Below are 20792 nucleotides of genomic sequence, written 5' to 3' on the forward strand. Positions count from 1 at the left end.
GTCTGTTATCATTAAGACTCATTGTCAGTAATGTAATTTTCACAGTAATTTCGCAGGGATGTGGGCTGGATGTAATAGCGCAGCATGTATGTGAAGATTGCCCGCGTAGACTTTGTATCCCTGTGTGTGTGTGTGTGTGTGTGTGTGTATCTGTGTGAATGAGAGATAGAAGCTCACGGCTGATGAAAGGAGAAATGCTATAATTTATCTTCTCCTTTTATTACAGTTGAAAATGGGCTGCTTCACATTCATCAAATTGATGATGGGCTTGTTCAACTTGCTTATCTCTGTAAGTATGTTTCCTCTTTGATTGCATACTCATATATGATGAGGAGGTTGGGAAGGTGGGGGAGCGTGTGTGTGTGTGTGTGTGTGTGTGTGTGCGCGTTTATTGTGTGGAAATCTTTAAATTGTGTAAAATATTTAAATGCAAAGTCGTGTGTGAAGTTGAAAACAATTTCAACACAATGAACAGGAAATCATTTCATCCCGCCCTTCAATGAAAACAGAGATGTTACGTAAACATTTCAGACCTCTGAAGATACTCAGATCCTTTCTCCTCCACTTTCTCCCCACTGTAGCAATTTTCATCTCATTAACTTCAAAGGCTCTAATTTTGCCAACTACATCTTTGGCTTAATGTCGATAACTAATATGGTTTGTGAAATGGAGAGAAACTTTGGCGGGCTAAGCTGAATTCGTCTGCCGAGTCGGGTCCACCTGGGCTCCCACTGTCACAGCTGAAGCTCTCAGCGCAAGTCATCATTTTCCTCACATTTCCCATTTCTGCCTGAGTGCCACTGCTTGATAAATCTGGCGCGGCAGCTCTAAAAGTCACGGCAGCACACTGATTATGATGTCCCTTTGAAATTTTAGCCAGCAGAGCAGAATGATGAAATGATACTCCTCAGCTCATAAAGACGATGCTTTAATGCAGCCGTTCAAACACTCAGGTCACTGCAGGTGCATTTAAAGTTCAGTGTTGCAACTTTATCATCTCGTCCTCGTCAGATTTCTGCATTTAGAGAATTTCTCTTTCGAGGAAATAACAGGAGCAGGGAAAACAAATTAATATTCTTCTGTGAATCTGAGTCAATTAATAAATTCCAAAACTCGATTCTTGTACATTTATAATGTCACGGTTTCTCTTTGCTATAAAACAGTCATTTGTGCAGTCCTGTAGCTTCTAACTTTAATGCTATGGAGGAGGGAAAATACCTCAACCAGCACAGTCGTCGGTGAACATTTTGATTCGAAAGTTTCCCATTGTTGCATCAGGTTTTGTTTCCCCATCCATTTGTGTTTCTCCTAACCTAACCTGAACCCAAACTTAGCCTAAAAGTCTATCTAATTAGTTAAAAAGGCTAGCCTAGCCTTTAACCTTAAGCAGTCGTCTGCCAGGTTATGCTGAAAAACAACTAGTTCCAATGCCATGTTGTTCAACCTTGTCGGAAGGCAAAAGTGTTTATAGCCGTTCCGCATGGCCAGACTTGAAGGGAAGTCAACGACGTCTCTCTTGAAAACCAATACATGGACAGAAATGTTTAATTTAAGAATGAAATAAAGCTTGAGAGAGAAGTTCAAACCCTGCTAACTGCCCAGTTCTAACGTCAGAAAGGTGTCGGTGGTTTCTGAAGCCGTTTGACCATCCAACAAGCAAGAGTCAGAAGTTCACCGTGTCACAACCCAGCTCAAAGATAAACGATCATGACCGCATCGGCCGTGACTTAATTTTAAGTGACTAAAATGGAAATCAAACAAAACAAAAAAAAAAAAAAACCAACCAAACCAAAGGAATAGAAGCGAGGGAAAAAAGACAGACTGGGGGACAGAGTGTTGCAGTCCAACGCTGTCTCCTAGAGATTTTGACTATATTCAACTAATGTGTAATGGCAAATACATTATGAAGGAAACATTATGCCGACCGAATGTATTGTCTATTAATGTAATTAGGAAATTTTCTTAATTAAAATGTAAAATGTTCACGGACAAAGTTTTTTTTTTTTTCCCACCAAAACAGCTGATCTTGCAGTACAATATCCACAATATTAATAGGATTCCTGTTAATAGCCCCTTTAGACTGTTTCCCGGACAAGCGTGAGAGACACGCGTTGAAATCTTTGGCTGTCAATCAAAAGCAGCGGCCCCGGATCGCGCTGAGAGACGCGTCCACCGATGGCCGACCAAAAAATCCTTTGGCAATCAAACAGGCTCCGTCAGGCAGAGTTTGAAAATCAGGACCCAATTCTCATAATGTGACTGCTTCCACAGTCCCCATCTACAAACCAACCAATCAAAACAAGACACGAAATTAGGCAGAAGACACTAGAGAGCTCCCGTGATGCTACTGCTAAAAACACAATCTCACCATGCAAAGCTGGCATCTCGTGCTACACTCATTTTCCCGATGGCAACCACCCCACCTCTCGCGCCCGTAGAGAGGGTCGTCACAACTTCCGTGCAATATTGCAGTGTACAGAGGGTCGATGTCTGATTGAATTAATAACCAACAAAGCAGGAAAAAGTGTCTTAGGGTATCTGAAAAAGTTTAGGGAGCTATTCTGAAACATAGACTGGTATTATTGGTGAGAAATGATTGTGAAGTCGTAGTCAAGATCAACATAGAGGACAGCTGGGACCCTTGTCGTGAGTGCCATTAAAAAATATATTTTTAAATATCTGAAAACAAACCTTAACGAAACATACCCAGAGCCTGTGATTTTAATTCCAAGGCTACATTTCTCCTCTGCCATGAGACTCTGACTTGACGCTGCCTTGGAACGGCTCTAAATGCGGTGGAAATTAGAAGTGTCTCTATGTGTGCTGTGCGTGTGCAGACCCACGCTCCAGTGTCGGGACTTAATCAGATTGTCTGCTCCCAGTAATATGACCCATGAAGATGGGTTTTATACTCAACTGATGTCTTTTTCATTCCAGGCCTTTCAAAGAGAACCAATTCTGTTTCAATTGGGGTGGATCGGGCCCGTTCTCTTCTCCACTCCCCTGGTATCTTTCTATCTCTTCTCTCCATTCACTTACCCCTCTCTGGAGCCCGTGGCCTCCCATTCAGCTGCCTGTTATTCATTCGTTTTCCTCTGACCCTGATGGGCTATATTTCCCATCTCCACAGATAGGACACTGCTTTTTCTTTCCCCCCACTCTTTCAAAAACCTGATTTACTTCCAGTCCTTTTGCCATGTAGGTGTTGAACTGACATCCACCTGCATATGGCACACCACCATCAAAGGGATTAGCCATCTTCCAAAAAGGAAAAAAAAAGAAAGAAAAAGACAGCATGTCAGCTATAATTATACCTGCTGAAGGATGATGGTGGCAGACATGGAGATAGAGGGGGAATATGCTTGTCGAATCAAATTTAGCGAACGGTGCAATGATGGCACTGAACAGGTTCAAGAGATGAGAAGAGAGCCCCAGAGTGAAAGGAGAGGAGAGGTATAAAGAATGAAGGAGAGGGTAAAAAATAGACAGGAAGAGCAGGAAAGAGACAAAGGAAAGAAGGGGGGAGATGATTCCCACATGGGAGACGTCAACATCTGACAGGAGGTGTGGAGTGTCGGGGCCTGATGGAGAGAAGAGGGGGCAACGTGACTGCAGTGACTCTGATATAGCCTGACAGACAATATCAGGTTTAAAACGTGGTTTCTGCAGAGGAGGAGAAAAGAAGAAGAAATCACTCAGTACGAGGAGTGCGGGGTGAAATACACAGAGGGGAGGAAGGAGGATAAAAGGGTGGGGAAAGAAGAGGAAGAGAAGGTCAGAGGTGGAGACATGAGGAGGGAGAGCCAGGTAGAGAGAGTAAAGAGATGACGACAGTGAGATCAGGTAATTTCCAGTCTGTAATGTGAAACATGTGACCTGGTTTTGAAATTGTTTGTTATGAGCAGGTCTCACCAGTTTTACGCCAATAGATTTCAGTGAATGCACTTCAGCGTCCCCTAATGAAATGACTGCCTGCTCACCCTTTTGTTGTACATGGTCAGAGACCAATGAAAGATGAGACAAAGCAAGTTTAATAACCATAAATTCTCAAATAGTGGCGTTTTAAAAGTCCCCTTTTTTTTAACAGAAATACAGTCTTCTCACTCTAATTTCCATTTTCTTCTACCTTACCATTTTTTCAGTCAGCGTTAAGCTGCTGTCTCAGAAGCTCCACACCTGCAAAGACATTGCACGTAAAAACCTATGGAGTGGCCACGAGGGCATGATCCTCCCCCTTTAGGGTTGTAAGGTATTTAATGAAACATCAGCCGGAAGTGTAGTAATTGACAGCAGCTGCTTGAAAGAACGTCAAATTAGAAGTGACTGTAATTAATGAATTTAGAACAATACAGCGAAAGTCTACCCCAGCCACTGGTCATAGTATGAAATACAGGATTACTGCCAACGAGAACCAATAACAGGAGGGCAGATACATTTAGAGGCCGATGTGAGGTGGTACTGAATAAACGACAACTATGTCCTTCTCTCAGGCACTCAGTCCTAGCGTTCACACTTTCGTTTCCTCACAAACCCAGGAACCCAAAATTGCTGACAAGGCTCGTTTCCTTTTGCATCCTGGGGTAAGACTAAAAGCAGGAACACCCCTTTCGACTGATCAGCTGGTTTTAGTTATGATTTGGGTGTCACAACTGATCAGAACAAGTTGTACCAAGTCTATTCTAGTCTGGGTCACCTGGTTAAATTTTAGCAGAAGTTAAAACTTTATTGGAAAGGTCAGTCGACAAAACTGATCAGTTCTGTTTTTACATTCAGCCTGTGCACCACATTGTAACTGGTTGAACAGTCCAAAGAGAGCATAGCAGTTGTATGCTCTGGTCAGGCGGAAAATGTGTTCAAAACATGTGGTGTGAGTTAATGTATTGCACAAAATTATCAAAATTGCAGTTTCACGCCGATGAAAAGTTCCCTCTCCTTCCTGTCCTTTTATCTTAATGCACCATTTCGTCCAAGTTTAGCATTTTTAACGTTTTCAAAACTTCGATATCAAAAAAAAAAAGGAAAACTTTTTTTCAGCAATGCCCACTTCTGGTTTCAAGAATTCATGTCATCCCAGAATTCACAGGGGTGTAAGTATAATAGTACAGTGTATTTCAGTGGAAGTACTGGTCACGTACGGAGTGTGTAATCCATGTTGTCAATGCGCTCCCTACTTAAACTTGCCAAATTTAGTTGCGGGACTGAAAAAGGCAAACGATCCTGTCTTTGGCTGAGCAGTAATGTTCTCTTTTCTTCGTTGTCCATCCTATAATACCTTAGAATATCTCTGTACACTCCAAGGCTGGCTTTATCCACCATCACAAGATGATCACTAAATGGATTTCTGTCCATTATGCTTGTGCGACATGGTTGGGGGGATAAAGGTGGTCATGGGAAAGGGGGGTCATTTCGTTCAGAGAGGTAAAAAGGGGCCAAGTTGTTGCTTGGCTTCGATACATAATGGGAAGCCTTAGGCAGCACCTCTGTCTCACAAAAGAAATCCTCCTCTCTGAATGGAGGCAAGGATATTGAAGTGTCATGGCGTCTCTAAGATTTAATAGTAAGAGAGAGTTAGTAATGTTAGATGGCCCCTCATTTCCAAAAACTATTACCCCCTAAAGGGCCGTTGACTTGACCCCGTCTGAATGACTGCCAGGCAAACGAACGACTGACGTTTTACTCGCCATTGTTAAGTGAGGATTACACCCTCTGGAAAGCTAACTAGTCAGTGTCCTACTTTCACAGATGACAGGGATTTGTATGCTACATACATGCACATGCATAGTTTTTTAAACTAATGTATGCTAATCTTATTTTCCTGGATCCTCCTTCAGCTGGGGGGCCTGACCCTGCTGGCCATGGGAATCTGGGTAAGCGTGGACGGGGGCTCCTTCCTACAGCTGCTTGGGCCATTCTCCAGCCAAGGCATGCAGTTCGTCAATGTGGGCTTTTTCTGCATCGCCATCGGGGCCGTGCTGGTGCTGCTGGGGCTGCTGGGCTGCTGTGGTGCCCACAAAGAGAGCAAGTGTCTGCTGCTCACGGTATGTGTGCCAGACCTACTTTACGTCATTTCCATACTAGTGCAGATGTAAGTCGAAGGTACAGTGTAGGTTTGCTTCACCAATGGTAGCAAGGTAGCAGGAAAGCACTGTCTTACTTCCTCCTTATTCACAAACCTAGTGGCCCCATCTGGATGCTAACATTTTGCCGTTCACGCTGCAGTTTTCTGGCTGCGGTGTTATGATTTTAAGGCTGTGTTGTATAGTCCGGAGAACTCTGAAACAGAGAGAATAAGACTTTTCCTCCATTGCTTTCAGGTAACGTCGCAGACAGCTGTCATCTCATCGGTTGCGCATACAAACAAACATGATCAAAGTTGAAACTATGGCTGCCCCTGAAACCTTTGTGATTTATAACAACAGTCAAAAAGCCCGCAAGTCATGCCTCATCTTGTCAGTCGAATCAGACAAATCTTTTTTTTTTTCTTTTTTTGTGGCATTATACATAAAGCAATGTAGGATAACAGCACGGCAAACTTTCAAAAGTTATTATAAACCTAGCTGTAATGGAAATGGAGAAGGGTGATGGACATGGAGGACTGAGCAGCTTGTTTCCATTTGTTGCTCCAATGCTCTCAGCTTTGGTGCCGAGTGTTAGTGAAGTTGGCCAATTTAGCCGTCTTCTTTTGAACCAGACGCTTGTACAACGTCCTCAACTGCCATCCTGTGCTGTACGCAGCCTTGGCAATGGAGATGCACTGTCGTGTGATAGGATTTTATTAGTGAATAAAGCCCAATCAAAATGTAAAATTACTACAGAGAAGTCAGGTACGGCCCTATTTGAAAATGATTCATCCTGCAAAGTTTGGCATCTTCGCTGTCTCAAATTCTGCCTTCTAGTTGAAACACTTTTAACTTTAAAGAAAAATTTGCAAAACTTGACTAAAAATCTTATTCAATTCCATGAGCATACAGAGATGAGGAAATGGGGAAAATGGAGGGAAACAGCAGGTAAAACTGTATATGAAATAACCAACTGTATAAGTATAACTGGTCTGTTTTGATCGGTCAAACAGATGTCAGACAAACTTGATTCAAAAATAGTGTTTTGGCTACGTGTTAGTTACAACAACGGACATTTAATAAAACAGTCTCAAAATAACTATGAAAACAATGACAAACTGAAAATCGACTTCAGCTAGAGACAGGCTCAAAAGCTTTACTGGTCCATATTTTTTAGCAATGAATCAAATGACCGTGTGTGATCCTCACACACCGTGTGTAATCCACAAAGAATTATCACCATCTCTGCAGCTCTACTGAGCTTTTTAGCCCCTTTTAGCTCTTAGTTTTGGTTTTGCAGCTCATTTACTGTCCGGTTCAGTCTCAGTGCTTCCAGCAGCAGCAGCGCCAGACAGCACTTTTCATCCATCAAGCTCTGATATTCCCACTTTTCACTACCTGCGCGGCAGCAAACAGCAGACAGACAAAGTCAGAGACCGGCGGGGGAAGGAAGTGGAGCATTTCGCAGCTAAAGAGCCAGATGTTTTTTCTCAGGGGTTGGTGGAGACCTAACCAGAGCTGAGTGAATAAATGGACGTAGATTCATCAGGTGGACACAAATGGGATGATCATGTTACCCTGTGTCTGCTGGATGTTTAAATAGGCAATTGCGCTCCATGTATTTTAATACAAATGATTTCTCTAGGTGTCTCCCAGTAAGTCTTGAGACATATAAAAATGGTATATATAGCAAATGCAAAAAACGAATGTGGAAATTCAACCGAGAAGGAGAGTAAATAGTGTGATGGTTCAGGCATCGTCTCATGTATGGTCTCACCCATCCATGCATTTACGTCGGGCTCATCAACAGCCCAGCTAATATCCACATCCACCCCTCCTGCCTCATCCATACCGGCGACACCGCCAACCACCGAACAGCCCAGTGTACATCATTATGTTCGCAAACGACAGGTCTAACTACCTCTTAGTCCACTGCAGTGAATCTAACGAGGAGCACAGGCAGTACATTTGCCCCTGCAGAGCCCCCCATCATGTCCACATCTCCCATTGAGTTGAAGGATGACGGTGGAGCAGATCCTGCGACTGACAGCGCAGGACGCAGCGCACATCAGAATCACACGAGGAAACAGCTGTAATGGACGGAATAAAGAAAATGGATAAGGTGATAGAATGGACCGTTCAGGCTCTGTGTCTCCTTATCGTCCCTCAGCCAAGCTTTATCGACACGGCGATTGTTACGTACAACAGTAACTGTGAAAAAGGCCCTGGATCTTACAAAAATCTGAATCTTTCATGGTGCTTGACCAACAGAAAATAATCTATGATATAAACACTTGTTTTATTTTAACAGGTTTTGCTTTACCCTATTCCGCATGTATTTTCAATCTGTTCTAGGGCTACTAAAAAATTCTGATTGATGATTAACTTTATTATTATGAATTTATCGATTATTCTTATTATTTTAAAAGCTGTAACAAGGATTTTAGAGACGCTGGGGTCACGAGTCCAAATCTTCTTACTCCCTCCGAAAAAATTTGACCGGATACAACATTAAAAGTAAAGTCAAATTTTTTGTATCATTCAGTTAGCTGTTGTTCAGAGATACTGCACGTAATCTTTATTGCCAAACACGAAAGGGTAAATGATAGAATAATGCTATATAATAGTGTATATTAACCACTAATGAAAATAATTGTTAGTTGCAGCTCTGAAGTTGTCGTATCTCATAAGCGAAGCGGTGGCCAAAAGTAAGAAAATAAATCCCTGGTTGCAATAAAATGGGAATTTTTTGATTAAATTGTTGAGTTTCTGACTTGATTTTGAAAAGTTCTCACCAAACAAAAAGATCATTATTAGTATTATAAAGAACTCCTCGTGTCGTCCTCTTCCCTCCATGCAGTTCTTCTCCATCATCCTCATCATATTCATTGCTGAAGTGGCGGCAGGAGTGGTGGCTCTGGCCTACTCTTCATTTGTAAGTTCCCCAACTTCACCTCTTCCTCTTTTTTCCCCCCGTGCGCGGCCTCATGACATCCTGGTCCTCCTCCTCCTCCTCCTCCACTCCTGCTCTTCACTGCCTTTCCTTTGTCTCCTAATTCTTCTCGTCCCCCTCTGTTGTTCTCTTTCACCGTCTCACCTCCTCGTCCCACTCTCTGGATTTTATCTCCACGTAAATTCTCCATCATAGCTGCGGCCATCATTGAATTACTGGCTTTATGTCGGCCTCACTACATTCGGCTACTTAATGACTCCGGGATAGCCTGGGGCTGTGTGCGCTGTCTCTCACTTTGAGCAATTTATTACTCTGGAATATTGAAGCTAAAGCATTTTATATGCAAAACAGCCTATTTACATATGTGTTCCCCTCTCTCACACACACTCACACACACGTGCACACACACATGCTCCATTTCCATTTAGTGCCTCGTATAATAATTACAAGGATTTCAAATGAGCTACGTAGAAAGGAGGTTAGTGAAGACTGGGATCCTAATAAAGAAAATAGAAAGTGGAGTTTTTTATCCAATCAGACAATGTATCTCAGGCCCCAGGAGCGAGAGAGGTAATCTAACACACATCCGTCTGCAGGGAGGAGCTGATGAATGGAGGAGAGTGGTGTGCACTGCTTGGGAATTTCATTTGTTCCTGCTTCTGTTGTTGGTAATCCAGTTTCAGCTGCAACTGCACTGCAAAAAAAAAAACCCCAGAGAAAAACAACCGACGTGGTTCGACCGTTGCAATGCCTGAAACCACCTACGTCTGGCTACGCTGGCCAACGCGTGACATGCGTGGCCATGTAAGGACTGACTGCTGCGTCCCAGAGTCCAACATGCTAGCGGACTGACACTGTCGTAGCTTCATAACGGCGACACACACCTCTCGATGCACGCTCGTCAGGTCAAGCCGTTTTCCTCATCTCCCGGTGTCGGTGCGAGTCAGCTCCCCGGAGCAGCAGCGATTTTACGCGTTACTCTGCCCCGACTGCGTCTTCTGTCTCTAGAGTGCACCTGATGTAATACGGGCGTCAACGATGCAATGTGGCCAGTGGGTTTTGTGCCAGAAGGGGGAACTCTGACGATTTGGCACAAAACAAATGTTGGCGCGCACCGGTGGACATGTGCAAAACATATGTATAAAGCCCTTTGTGCCTCCAGAGGGAGCTGCCCGAAGCCTGATGAACGTCCCCAAGTGATGTCAGAATCCAGCCAGACCGACAGCGGTCGAGGAATAGAAAGGATCTCTTGGTCTGCTGCATTGATTTTAAAATGAAACCGTCTTTCACGAGTGTGAAAATGCCACGGGAGAGCGATGCCAGATCAGTGGAGTGCTCTTCTGAGAGAGGAGGTCTATGTGGATGGCTGGCCAGCCGCACTAAACCCCCACCCAGTAGCGAAACAAATCTTAACCATGGCAGCGGCAGTTTAGAGAATCCTCAGAGGAATCGTTTGGGAAGACACGGACGTACTGAAAAACCATGCTGTCCCAGGGACAGGTGGACTACATGAGTAAATATGGCTCATGCTTAAGGATCCAAGTACACACAAAAACTCCTTCGTAAACTTATTTGTCCTTAAAATCTTATTTTCTTAAGACGAGAGAAGTGGGCAGTGCAGTACAGAATACCTCAGCCCTGTTCACAGTGAACCAAATCTGTCGGCCTGAAGTCTTCCCATTGGCCCCCGTGCCGCACACGCCGCGCCGCTCAGAGCAGGATTCCCAGGCGGAGTAGGCTCGTCTTGTGGGAGCCATTCGCAAATAGTTACCCATTTGTTCTGACGCCATTAGGAGGTTTTAGCAGGAGACGTTACTTTGCAAACCACTGCGCTACATAGCAAGCGGGAGTTAGGTCACTGCGGGGTGTCGACCGGCATCTCTGTGACAGACCGTGTAGGTGAATCCGAACGTATTGTGGTCGTGGAGACAAACCGCATCATTTTCTCCTACGTGGACCGCGGGCCCAAAGGTCAGCGCAGGTGGACCAAAGTTCAAATCTAAGTTTTCAGCTGAGCACACCACAAACCACACACACGGTGGCAGAGGGTAGATTTTAACCGCACTCCTACATTTTCACTCATCTTTAAAAAAAAAAAAAAACTGGTATTTAGGACTCAACTACAAGAAAACTTTTTTTTTTTTTTGCAGTGTAAAGGTCTGCCTCTAACTTCTCCCACTCTGTCTCTCGGTGTTCTTGTTTACTCTCTCTCTGTGTGTGTGTGTGTGATATCCCGTGAATTCTGGTCGTGTCCGATCCCGAGTGTGCCTGCTCCCGCACAAAAAGAAGTTGTGAGCGAGTGTGTGTGTGTGTGCGTGTGTGCGCGTGTGTGTGCGTGTGTGTGTGTGTGTGCGCGTCCTTGGAGGCAGAGCTGGGAGCAGTGCCGCTACCGCCGCGGTTCTGTTGAATTAAACCTGCCCCATGTCTCGCCTGTCACTTCCCGAAGCCACGCTGACCACGGCGGGCGATGTAAACGGCTCCCGGCGAGGAGGCGAGTCGACGGCGCAGCGCACGCCGGTGCGACAGGGAGAGGAGGGGGGGAGGCCCGAGCTATTGTCTGAGGCTCTCGATGCCGCGGGTTTTTGTCGTCCTTGAGGGGACCACGGATACAGCTCAGGGTCCGCCGAACGCGCTGTTTGTTAGCTTTAGCATCATCTGTTCATCACACACACACACACACACACACAAAGGACGTCGTCGGTCCCACCGCGGGCACGAGTTCGTGAGAGCAGCTGTCCATCTCCTGCTTTTGATAAGACACGGTAAACACAATAGCATCGAAATAATGAATATGGGCAATAAACATCTAATATGCATATATATAGCCGCCTGTGTCTCTGACTCTGTCTCCGACTCTCTCTCCGTCTCTCTCTGACTCTGTCTCTGTCTCTGACTGACTCTGACTCTGTCTCTGTCTCTGACTCTCTCTCCGACTCTGACTCTGACTGTCTCTCTCTGGCTCTGTCTCTGTCTCTGTCTCTGTCTCTCTCTGTCTCTGTCTCTCTCTGTCTCTGTCTCTGACTCTCTCTCTGTCTGTCTGTCTGTCTGTCTCTCTCTGTCTCTGACTGACTCTGACTCTGTCTCCGACTCTCTCTCCGACTCTGTCTCTGACTCTCTCTCTCTCTGTCTGTCTGTCTGTCTGTCTGTCTGTCTGTCTGTCTGTCTGTCTGTCTGTCTGTCTGTCTGTCTGTCTCTCTCTCTCTCTGACTGACTCTGACTCTGACTGTCTCTCTCTGGCTCTGTCTCTGTCTCTGACTGACTCTGACTCTGTCTCTGTCTCTCTCTGTCTCTGACTCTCTCTCCGACTCTGACTCTGACTGTCTCTCTCTGGCTCTGTCTCTGTCTCTCTCTGTCTCTGACTGACTCTGACTCTGTCTCTGACTCTGTCTCTGACTCTGTCTCTGTCTCTGACTGACTCTGACTCTGACTGTCTCTGACTCTGTCTCTGACTCTGTCTCTGTCTCTGACTGACTCTGACTCTGTCTCTGTCTCTGTCTCTGTCTCTGACTGACTCTGACTCTGACTCTGTCTCTGTCTCTGACTCTGTCTCTGTCTCTGTCTCTCTCTGGCTCTGTCTCTGTCTCTGACTCTCTCTCCGACTCTGACTCTGACTGTCTCTCTCTGGCTCTGTCTCTGTCTCTGACTGACTCTGACTCTGTCTCTGTCTCTGACTGACTCTGACTCTGTCTCTGTCTCTCTCTCTGTCTCTGACTGACTCTGACTCTGTCTCCGACTCTCTCTCCGACTCTGACTCTGACTCTGTCTCTGTCTCTGACTGACTCTGACTCTGACTGTCTCTGACTCTGTCTCTGTCTCTGACTGACTCTGACTCTGTCTCTGTCTCTGACTGACTCTGACTCTGACTGTCTCTGACTCTGTCTCTGTCTCTCTCTCTCTGTCTGTCTGTCTGTCTGTCTCTCTCTGTCCGTCTGTCTCTCTCTGTCTCCTGACTCTCTCTCCGACTCTGACTCTGACTGTCTCTCTCTGGCTCTGTCTCTGTCTCTGACTGACTCTGACTCTGTCTCTGTCTCTGACTGACTCTGACTCTGACTGTCTCTCTCTGGCTCTGTCTCTGTCTCTGACTGACTCTGACTCTGTCTCTGTCTCTGACTGACTCTGACTCTGTCTCTGTCTCTGACTGACTCTGACTCTGACTGTCTCTGACTCTGTCTCTGACTCTGTCTCTGTCTCTGACTGACTCTGACTCTGACTGTCTCTCTCTGGCTCTGTCTCTGTCTCTGACTGACTCTGACTCTGTCTCTGTCTCTGACTCTGTCTCTGTCTCTGACTCTGTCTCTGTCTCTGTCTCTCTCTGGCTCTGTCTCTGTCTCTGTCTCTGACTCTCTCTCCGACTCTCTCTCCGTCTCTCTCTCCGTCTCTCTCCGACTCTGTCTCTGACTCTCTCTCCGACTCTGACTCTGACTCTGTCTCTGTCTCTGTCTCTGACTGACTCTGACTCTGACTCAGACTCTCTCTCCGTCTCTCTCCGACTCTGACTCTGACTGTCTCTGACTCTGTCTCTGTCTCTGTCTCTGACTGACTCTGACTCTGACTCTGACTGTCTCTGACTCTGTCTCTGTCTCTGACTGACTCTGACTCTGACTGTCTCTGACTCTGTCTCTGTCTCTGACTCTGTCTCTGTCTCTGACTCTGTCTCCGACTCTCTCTCCGACTCTGTCTCTGACTCTGTCTCTGTCTCTGACTGACTCTGACTCTGTCTCTGACTCTGTCTCTGTCTCTGACTGACTCTGACTCTGTCTCTGTCTCTGACTGACTCTGACTCTGACTGTCTCTCTCTGGCTCTGTCTCTGTCTCTGACTGACTCTGACTCTGACTCTGACTGTCTCTGACTCTGTCTCTGTCTCTGACTGACTCTGACTCTGTCTCTGACTCTGTCTCTGTCTCTGACTGACTCTGACTCTGACTCAGACTCTCTCTCCGTCTCTCTCCGACTCTGTCTCTGACTCTGTCTCCGACTCTCTCTCCGTCTCTCTCTCTCTGTCTCTGTCTCTGTCTCTCTCTCTTTGCCTCTGTGTCTCTCTCTCTGTCTCTGACTCTGTCTCGACTCTCTCTCCGTCTCTCTCTGACTCTGTCTCTGTCTCTCTCTCTCTGTGTCTCTGTCTCTGTCTCTGTCTCTGTCTCTGTCTCTGACTCTGTCTCCGACTCTCTCTCCGTCTCTCTCTGACTCTGTCTCCGACTCTCTCTCCGTCTCTCTCTCCGTCTCTCTCTCAGACTCTCTCTCCGTCTCTCTCCGACTCTGTCTCTGACTCTGTCTCTGACTCTGTCTCCGACTCTCTCTCTCCGTCTCTGTCTCTGACTCTCTCTCTGTCTGTCTGTCTCTCTCTCTGTCTCTGACTCTCTCTCCGACTCTCTCTCCGACTCTCTCTCCGTCTCTCTCTGACTCTGTCTCTGTCTCTGTCTCTGACTCTGTCTCTGACTCTGTCTCTGACTCTCTCTCTGTCTGTCTGTCTGTCTCTCTCTCTCTGTCTCTGTCTCTGTCTCTCTCTCTGTCTCTGACTCTCTCTCTGACTCTCTCTCCGACTCTGACTCTGACTCTGACTGTCTCTCTCTGGCTCTGTCTCTCTCTGGCTCTGTCTCTCTCTGTCCGTCTGTCTCTCTCTGTCCGTCTGTCTCTCTCTGTCTCTGACTGACTCTGACTCTGTCTCTGACTCTCTCTCCGTAACTTGAACGCGATCAGCAAATATAAAAGGGACAGGAACTGGGGCTTTTGTCGGCGGTAAATGACGCAGAAACGGCTTCGTCGGGGGGGACCTGGAATATTTATCTGCCGCCCTTTATTGAACGGTAACCAATTAACAGCCGGCGAGTCCCTGACGTATGAGATATCGATAATTATTTGAAAAAACAGCGATTCACTGTAAAGCAACAAGAGATCAATAACACGTGGGGCTACAGATTTCTACCGCGCGCGCAGAGGGTGTTCACTCCGCTGTATTGATGGATGCCTTATCACCCCCCACCTCACTGTGCGGTGTGTCACTATAGGCTTTGTCCTGCCTGTCAACCGCGCGCGCGTGCATGCGTGTGTGCGTGTGTGTGTGTGTGTGTGTGTTTAACGGGATGTAGCGACGCGCGGGGCCGAGTGACAGTGATGAATTAGCCCACTGGTAATAACCCCCTCTGATCTCAGCCACTCTCCCAGCTTCTTGGGGGGCACTTTTTAATTGTGGCATGTATCCCAGCATCCCCCTCGGGCATCTTGTACGCCTGCTCCCTTCACTGTACACACATCCCTATACACACACGGGGGGGGGCACATACAGTAAACCACACACCCTCCCTCCTCATCAAATGGTTCTTTGTGTGACTGTGTGCGATGGGATTATTTATCAAAACGGAAAAAACAGACTGAGGAAGGAAGGAGGACCTGGGGGGGGGTTTAGCCGGTCCCTGTGTTTGTGAAGGAATTTTTCCACTACAACAGACTGTCCCCCGGCCTGAATCCTAACCTGCCTTTTTGGCCTTTGGATAAACATGAATATCAGACGAAATGTGTCCTGACCAAAGCCATCAGGAGCATCAATATATATGTAAATGTACCCCCCCCACACACACACACACACACACACACTCCCTCCCGTTTATGGCCCTAAAAAGGAGAAGAAGAATGGCTCAGCCATTTTTTGATTTATTTTCATTTTTTTCCAGATGCCAGGCCGGGGCTGTTTATTTCCCAGGTGCTTTTGTGTGAGAGAAGATTTATTTAATTTCTGATGAATAGGAGACTCCCAGAGCATTACCTCGCCTGCCTGTGAAATCAGCTGCAGTGTTTTATTTTCAGGGGCTTCCACGATGTAGTGTGGTGTGTTGTGGTGTGTGTGTGTGTGTGTGTGTGTGTGTGTGTGTGTGTGTGTGTGTGTGTGTGTGTGTGTGTGTGTGTGTGTGTGTGAGAGAGAGTGTGTGTGAGAGAGACTGTTGGACTTTGACAGCGCAGCTATGTGCCTTTCTACTCTTCTACCGGAGTGCATTTGCATATGTGGGCCTCTCATCTACCGAAGTGAGCCTGAAAAAGGACAGCGTGAAGGGTCGGGACTGTTGAAAAGCCTTTTCTTTTTACCTTTGACGGAGCTCGCCTACGTAAAGGAAGGACGTTTGATAAAAATAGGACATTTTAGACAAGTGGGACATTTTCTGATGGTAATTTTTTTTTTTTCCAAGTGTGGACTTTTGTCGACAGTCACGGCAGTGAAGACATTTTTGGAAAGTAAGAATATTAAAATTGGGACAAATTTGGCACATAAAGACATTTTTGGAAAGTGTGGACATTTTTGAAATTGAGGATATATTGGACAATGGGGACAGTTTTGGAAAATGAGGGGTTTTTGTACAATTAGAACAGTTTTGATTGAGGACATTTTTGTAAAACATGAACTTTTTGAAATTAGAGGGACATGGACAATTGGGACATTTTTCAACAGTCAGAACATCAGGACAGAAAGAGGACGCTTGTGTGTAATATGAAGGTTTTATAAAACGTGAGGACATTCTTGAAAACCGGTGACTTTTTGTTCAGTGCTCACTTTCTTCAAAGAGCAGTGTGAGGATTAAGCCCGGGCTTTAGGCGTTAAGTCAGAATTAGGTTTAGGGCAAGGTTGGGGGCTGGGGAGGGAATAAAGTCAATGAGCCTCCTCACAAGTGTGTGTGTGTGTGTGTGTGTTTTTCCCACAGGCTGAGGGGATCCTCAGAGCGTGGGCGACCCCTGCTTTACAGAGAGATTACGGCAGTGACCCTGTGGTCACCAAGATCTGGAACGCCACCATGACAGAGGTGCAGTATGCCTGAAGTTCTGCACCTTGACGCCGCTGTCTTTGTGCACGTTTGGAACTTACAGGAACATCCTGGCTTTGCATTTCTTAGCGCTTCACTACAAACTATACTTAATACTTCTGCTGATCCTTTTCCAAATCACATCTTCAGGTTTTACATTGGTTTTCATGTTTTGTTTTGGTTTTTTTTAAAGCACGCACTACAGTATCCTCATACTGACAGCACACTCTCGGCAGTTATTATGCAAGAAATATATTTTACCATTTTGCACTAACAGGAAATGATACGAGACAAGCACCAACATACAGTGTGGAAAGCTTCTAGTTTTAAAACTTTACAAATAGTAACCAAGAATACTGGTTGTTCAACATACACGTGTTTGCATCCTGTCACCTTAAAGTAAAACGGTTAACTTGGTCTAGAAATATGCACTGTACGCGCACGGGTACCTGAGTAACAAGTCGAACAAGTTGGACTCTCGTCATTTCAGTCGATATTGAAATTTAATTATATTTAGTCAAACAAACCAATATCAAAGTGTTCAAACTACCACAAACCAAACACGTTAATGCACCTGGGGCTTCTGGGTCCCACTGAGGGTTTGGGACCCCGGGAAAGTTGCCTGCATTGTCTGGTCAGCAACCCAGTGTTCAATTTTAGTGTGCATGCTTACATGTCCATGTCATGTTGTTGTTGTTTAAGTGTGACCACAGTAAATGCATGTTTAGAATTATGTCAGAATCATGTTAGAGTGGAGTATGTAGGGTTTCACCGACTAATTAAATGTGCTCTCTGCGGCACTGTTCTGCTGTGACCTTCTCTGGGCTGCACCGATAGAAGAGCACGAGCAAACTGCCTGTGGCTATCGTTCAAAGTTTCAAAATTTCCGAACTGAAATCAAACAAAAGCCCAGACAGAGGCTGAGCTCTTCATGGTTCATAAAATCAGTCTGCTTTTGTCCAGAGGTTCGCCTCAGCTCACCTGCTCACTAGAGCCTCCACCAAGGTAACTCAGGGAGCTTCCGTCTCTTTCCTCAACCGATCGCTGAAAAGGGAACTTTTATTCTCAGCGGTGTGACAGGTTGACAATGGTTTACAGTGGCAAATTACAATAAAACTATCAAGCAATGTCAGACCTGGTGTTGTGTGAGAAAACACTTTTTCCCAACTGCACCTTATTGTGTTGAGCCAGGCAACTAATTTCGGTTTGACTCCCTGTTTTCAGGTGGGAGGAATTTCTTTTACAGCGCTCAAAGCATCTGAAAGTGACATCTGTAACACTGAAAGCGATGTGGAACCCAGAAACGGTGTCATGTTTACCCGAGATAACACACACAGACCTCACCGTTTACAGTTGTCAATGGCTGAAGAGTTTCTGTGCACAAAGCCTGTGAACGAAGCACCGTTAACACTACACTTCAGCAGCTGCACCGACGACCTGACCTGAACATCGTGCGGCTGCAAAGCTCCTGTTAAACTTTTAACCAATCAAAGTTTACTACCAATAATAAACACGCGCAATAAACGCGGGTTATATTTGTGGATAAAAACTACACCATCATCCGCAAAAACTTTTTCCTCAAGTGTTTTCCTACTGTGTCTTTTCATCCTTCTCCAGCTGGGGTGCTGCGGCTTCACCAACTACACAGACTTTGTGGGCTCCAAGTTTGAAAAGGAGAGTGGAGGCAGCCTGCCGCCCAGCTGCTGCCGGACCGACAGCGCCCCCTGCAGCCGGGACGAGGCAGAGCGCAGCACTGTGCAGGCGAGACGTGACGCACCGCTCCAATTTAGCATAAGAAAGAAGCAGAGGCGGAAAAGGGGTGTCTGCTTAGTACGCTCATTGGTAGAGATGGGATGGAAGAAATATTGGGAGCGCCTCTCAGTATAGTGAAATACAATTCAAAAGCAGCACAAACTGCAGCCTCTGACCACGAGGTTCAATCTAAATCAGTTTCAACTAAAACTGTAACATTCATGAGTGTAGAGTTTAATGCAGGACAGTCGTTTTAGTCTGTATTAGTTTGACTCAGCTGTACCTAATAAACTGGCAACTGGGTGCAGGGTACTAAGTCATTATTCGGTAACAGCAGCAGCTCTGTGAGGCTGCTAATGTCAGCCTGCTAAAATGCTAACAATGACAATGCTAACATGCCGATGTATAGCAGTTATAATGTTTACTATGTTCACCATCTTAGTGTAGCGTGCTAGCATGCTAACATTTGGAAAATGAGGCTGACGACATCGTCATTAGTTCTGGACAAATGGAAATTCTGACCTGACGATGGCGCTAGAGGAGAAGTCAGCGGATCAACAAAGTTATTTCAATTGATCCTGAGGGGAACATGAATGTCTGGATCTTATGGGAAATCCATCAAATACATGTTGAGACGTTTCAGTCTGGACCAAAGTATTGAAACGTCGTCTGGGGGAAAACTGGATTTTTCATGATATTTTTTTTTTTTTTTAATATCCTGAATATGGCCAATTGATTAATAAATAAAACTTGCAATAGATTAATTGATAGCTCAAATTTACTGCATAACTATTTGCTGCAGGCAGCCCCAATTGACTTACGCAGAAATCACGTGTTACATTGCAATATAGTAAAAGTATTGAATCTGGCATGTGGTGTCTTCATTTGCCGTCTGTCAACGTGTTTATCATGTCAGCTGGAGAACTGATATTAATATTTTGACTCTCTCCCCCTCAGGGCTGTTTTAAAAACATCCTGGAGACCCTCAAAGAGCAGGCGAACGTTGTGGGAGGAATCGCAGCAGGAATCGGAGTCTTAGAGGTAAGATAACACGAAAGCTTTCCACTGAAAAATCGAATGCGCTCACTTCGGCTGAGAGACGGCGGCCGAGTGTGAATCGAAGAGCCTAAAAATCCACAGTCAAACTGCTCCAGCTGTAAGGCCACGATGCTGCTGAAGGGTAGCGGTAATGGCATCTCTGTTATCCATGTTGTCAAGAGGAGATCTGAACCCCAGACTCATTAGCCGGACACACCATGTGAGTGGGATAGTTGAAAAGTGACTATTCAGTCAGTAGTAGCCCAGAAAGTACAGAATGTGTAGAGATAGCAGCGTGTCCAATTTTGCCAAGGTTTTGCCATTTTGCTCGTTGAGCTCCAAATGCGGAACTCCTGCGAGATGTATTCTTATGTGAGAATCAGATTTAGAGTGTATTCTGTGAAGAGTCAACTCTGTGGGAATGAGAGCAGTTTCAACATTGCAAATAGTCTGCCTTCTTTTTTCTCTCTCTTTTCTTCTTTTTTTGTAAACACAGTATTTTGTGACGACGAATGAAAATTTGCATCGCTGTCGTTTCCCCAGATCGCCGCCATGATCGTGTCTATGTACCTGTACTGCCACCTGGACAACAGAGTCAGCTGAGACTCCTTCAGAGACGGCCGTGACATAGATGGACCACATGTGATGCAGTTTTGACATCAACAGTATTTAACAATGTCAGGCTCGCATTCTCTTGTCTTTTTAGTTTTCCCCTTTCTTTCAGGGACACATCTAGCGTTTGTGTTTATGATGCAGAAAATAAAAATGAGTAAATAAATCATTCTATTTTATGTGTAGTAAAAAGTTACAGATACTTCCTGCCTTTATATGAGCAGCTAGTAAGTGTAAATATTTCATATTTGTCAATAAAATATTTCCATAAAATTTTCTTAAGTGTACTTTAGGGATTGTTCTTTGAATTTCTTTTTTTTTATTATTTGTTTTTATTAAAGAACGATAAAATGACTATAATGTGAAAGGGGTTGCTCATCACCCTCTCACCGCTGTCATCAACTCCATTTCCAGCTGCAGCACACAGCTGTTTTTAAGCGGGGGGGGGGACTCTAAAAAGCCTCAGTCCACTACCTGCTCAGCAGCAAACAGCAGACAGACACAGCTACCGTCTGCAGCAAAGACAGCCCATGCAAAACGACCAGAGAGACGGCCAAAGTGACCACAAAAACACGCCCAACGACTGCAAA

At 45.4% G+C, this 20792-nt stretch overlaps 1 protein-coding gene across 1 annotated transcript; it reads left to right on the forward strand.

Annotated features, from left to right (window-relative positions):
- Window positions 1–232: 232 nt before the first annotated feature.
- LOC120790821 (tetraspanin-1) lies at window positions 233–20321 on the forward strand. The gene is made up of 7 exons (XM_040128703.1): window positions 233–289; window positions 5832–6038; window positions 8920–8994; window positions 16702–16800; window positions 18418–18561; window positions 19510–19593; window positions 20134–20321. The coding sequence occupies exons 1-7, from the start codon at window positions 233–235 to the stop codon at window positions 20191–20193; spliced, it is 726 nt and encodes a 241-aa protein (XP_039984637.1). The 3' UTR covers window positions 20194–20321.
- Window positions 20322–20792: the final 471 nt, after the last annotated feature.

This window comes from Xiphias gladius, chromosome 6 (genome assembly GCF_016859285.1).
Source record: "Xiphias gladius isolate SHS-SW01 ecotype Sanya breed wild chromosome 6, ASM1685928v1, whole genome shotgun sequence".
Taxonomy (NCBI): domain Eukaryota; kingdom Metazoa; phylum Chordata; class Actinopteri; order Istiophoriformes; family Xiphiidae; genus Xiphias; species Xiphias gladius.

Excerpts from the sequence above, each read along its gene's own strand:
- LOC120790821 (XM_040128703.1), top strand. The coding sequence starts at position 233 with ATGGGCTGCTTCACATTCATCAAATTGATGATGGGCTTGTTCAACTTG. Across the intron at positions 290-5,831 it reads TGTTCAACTTGCTTATCTCT|CTGGGGGGCCTGACCCTGCT; the intron begins GTAAGTATGTTT and ends ATCCTCCTTCAG. Across the intron at positions 18,562-19,509 it reads CAGAGCGCAGCACTGTGCAG|GGCTGTTTTAAAAACATCCT; the intron begins GCGAGACGTGAC and ends TCTCCCCCTCAG.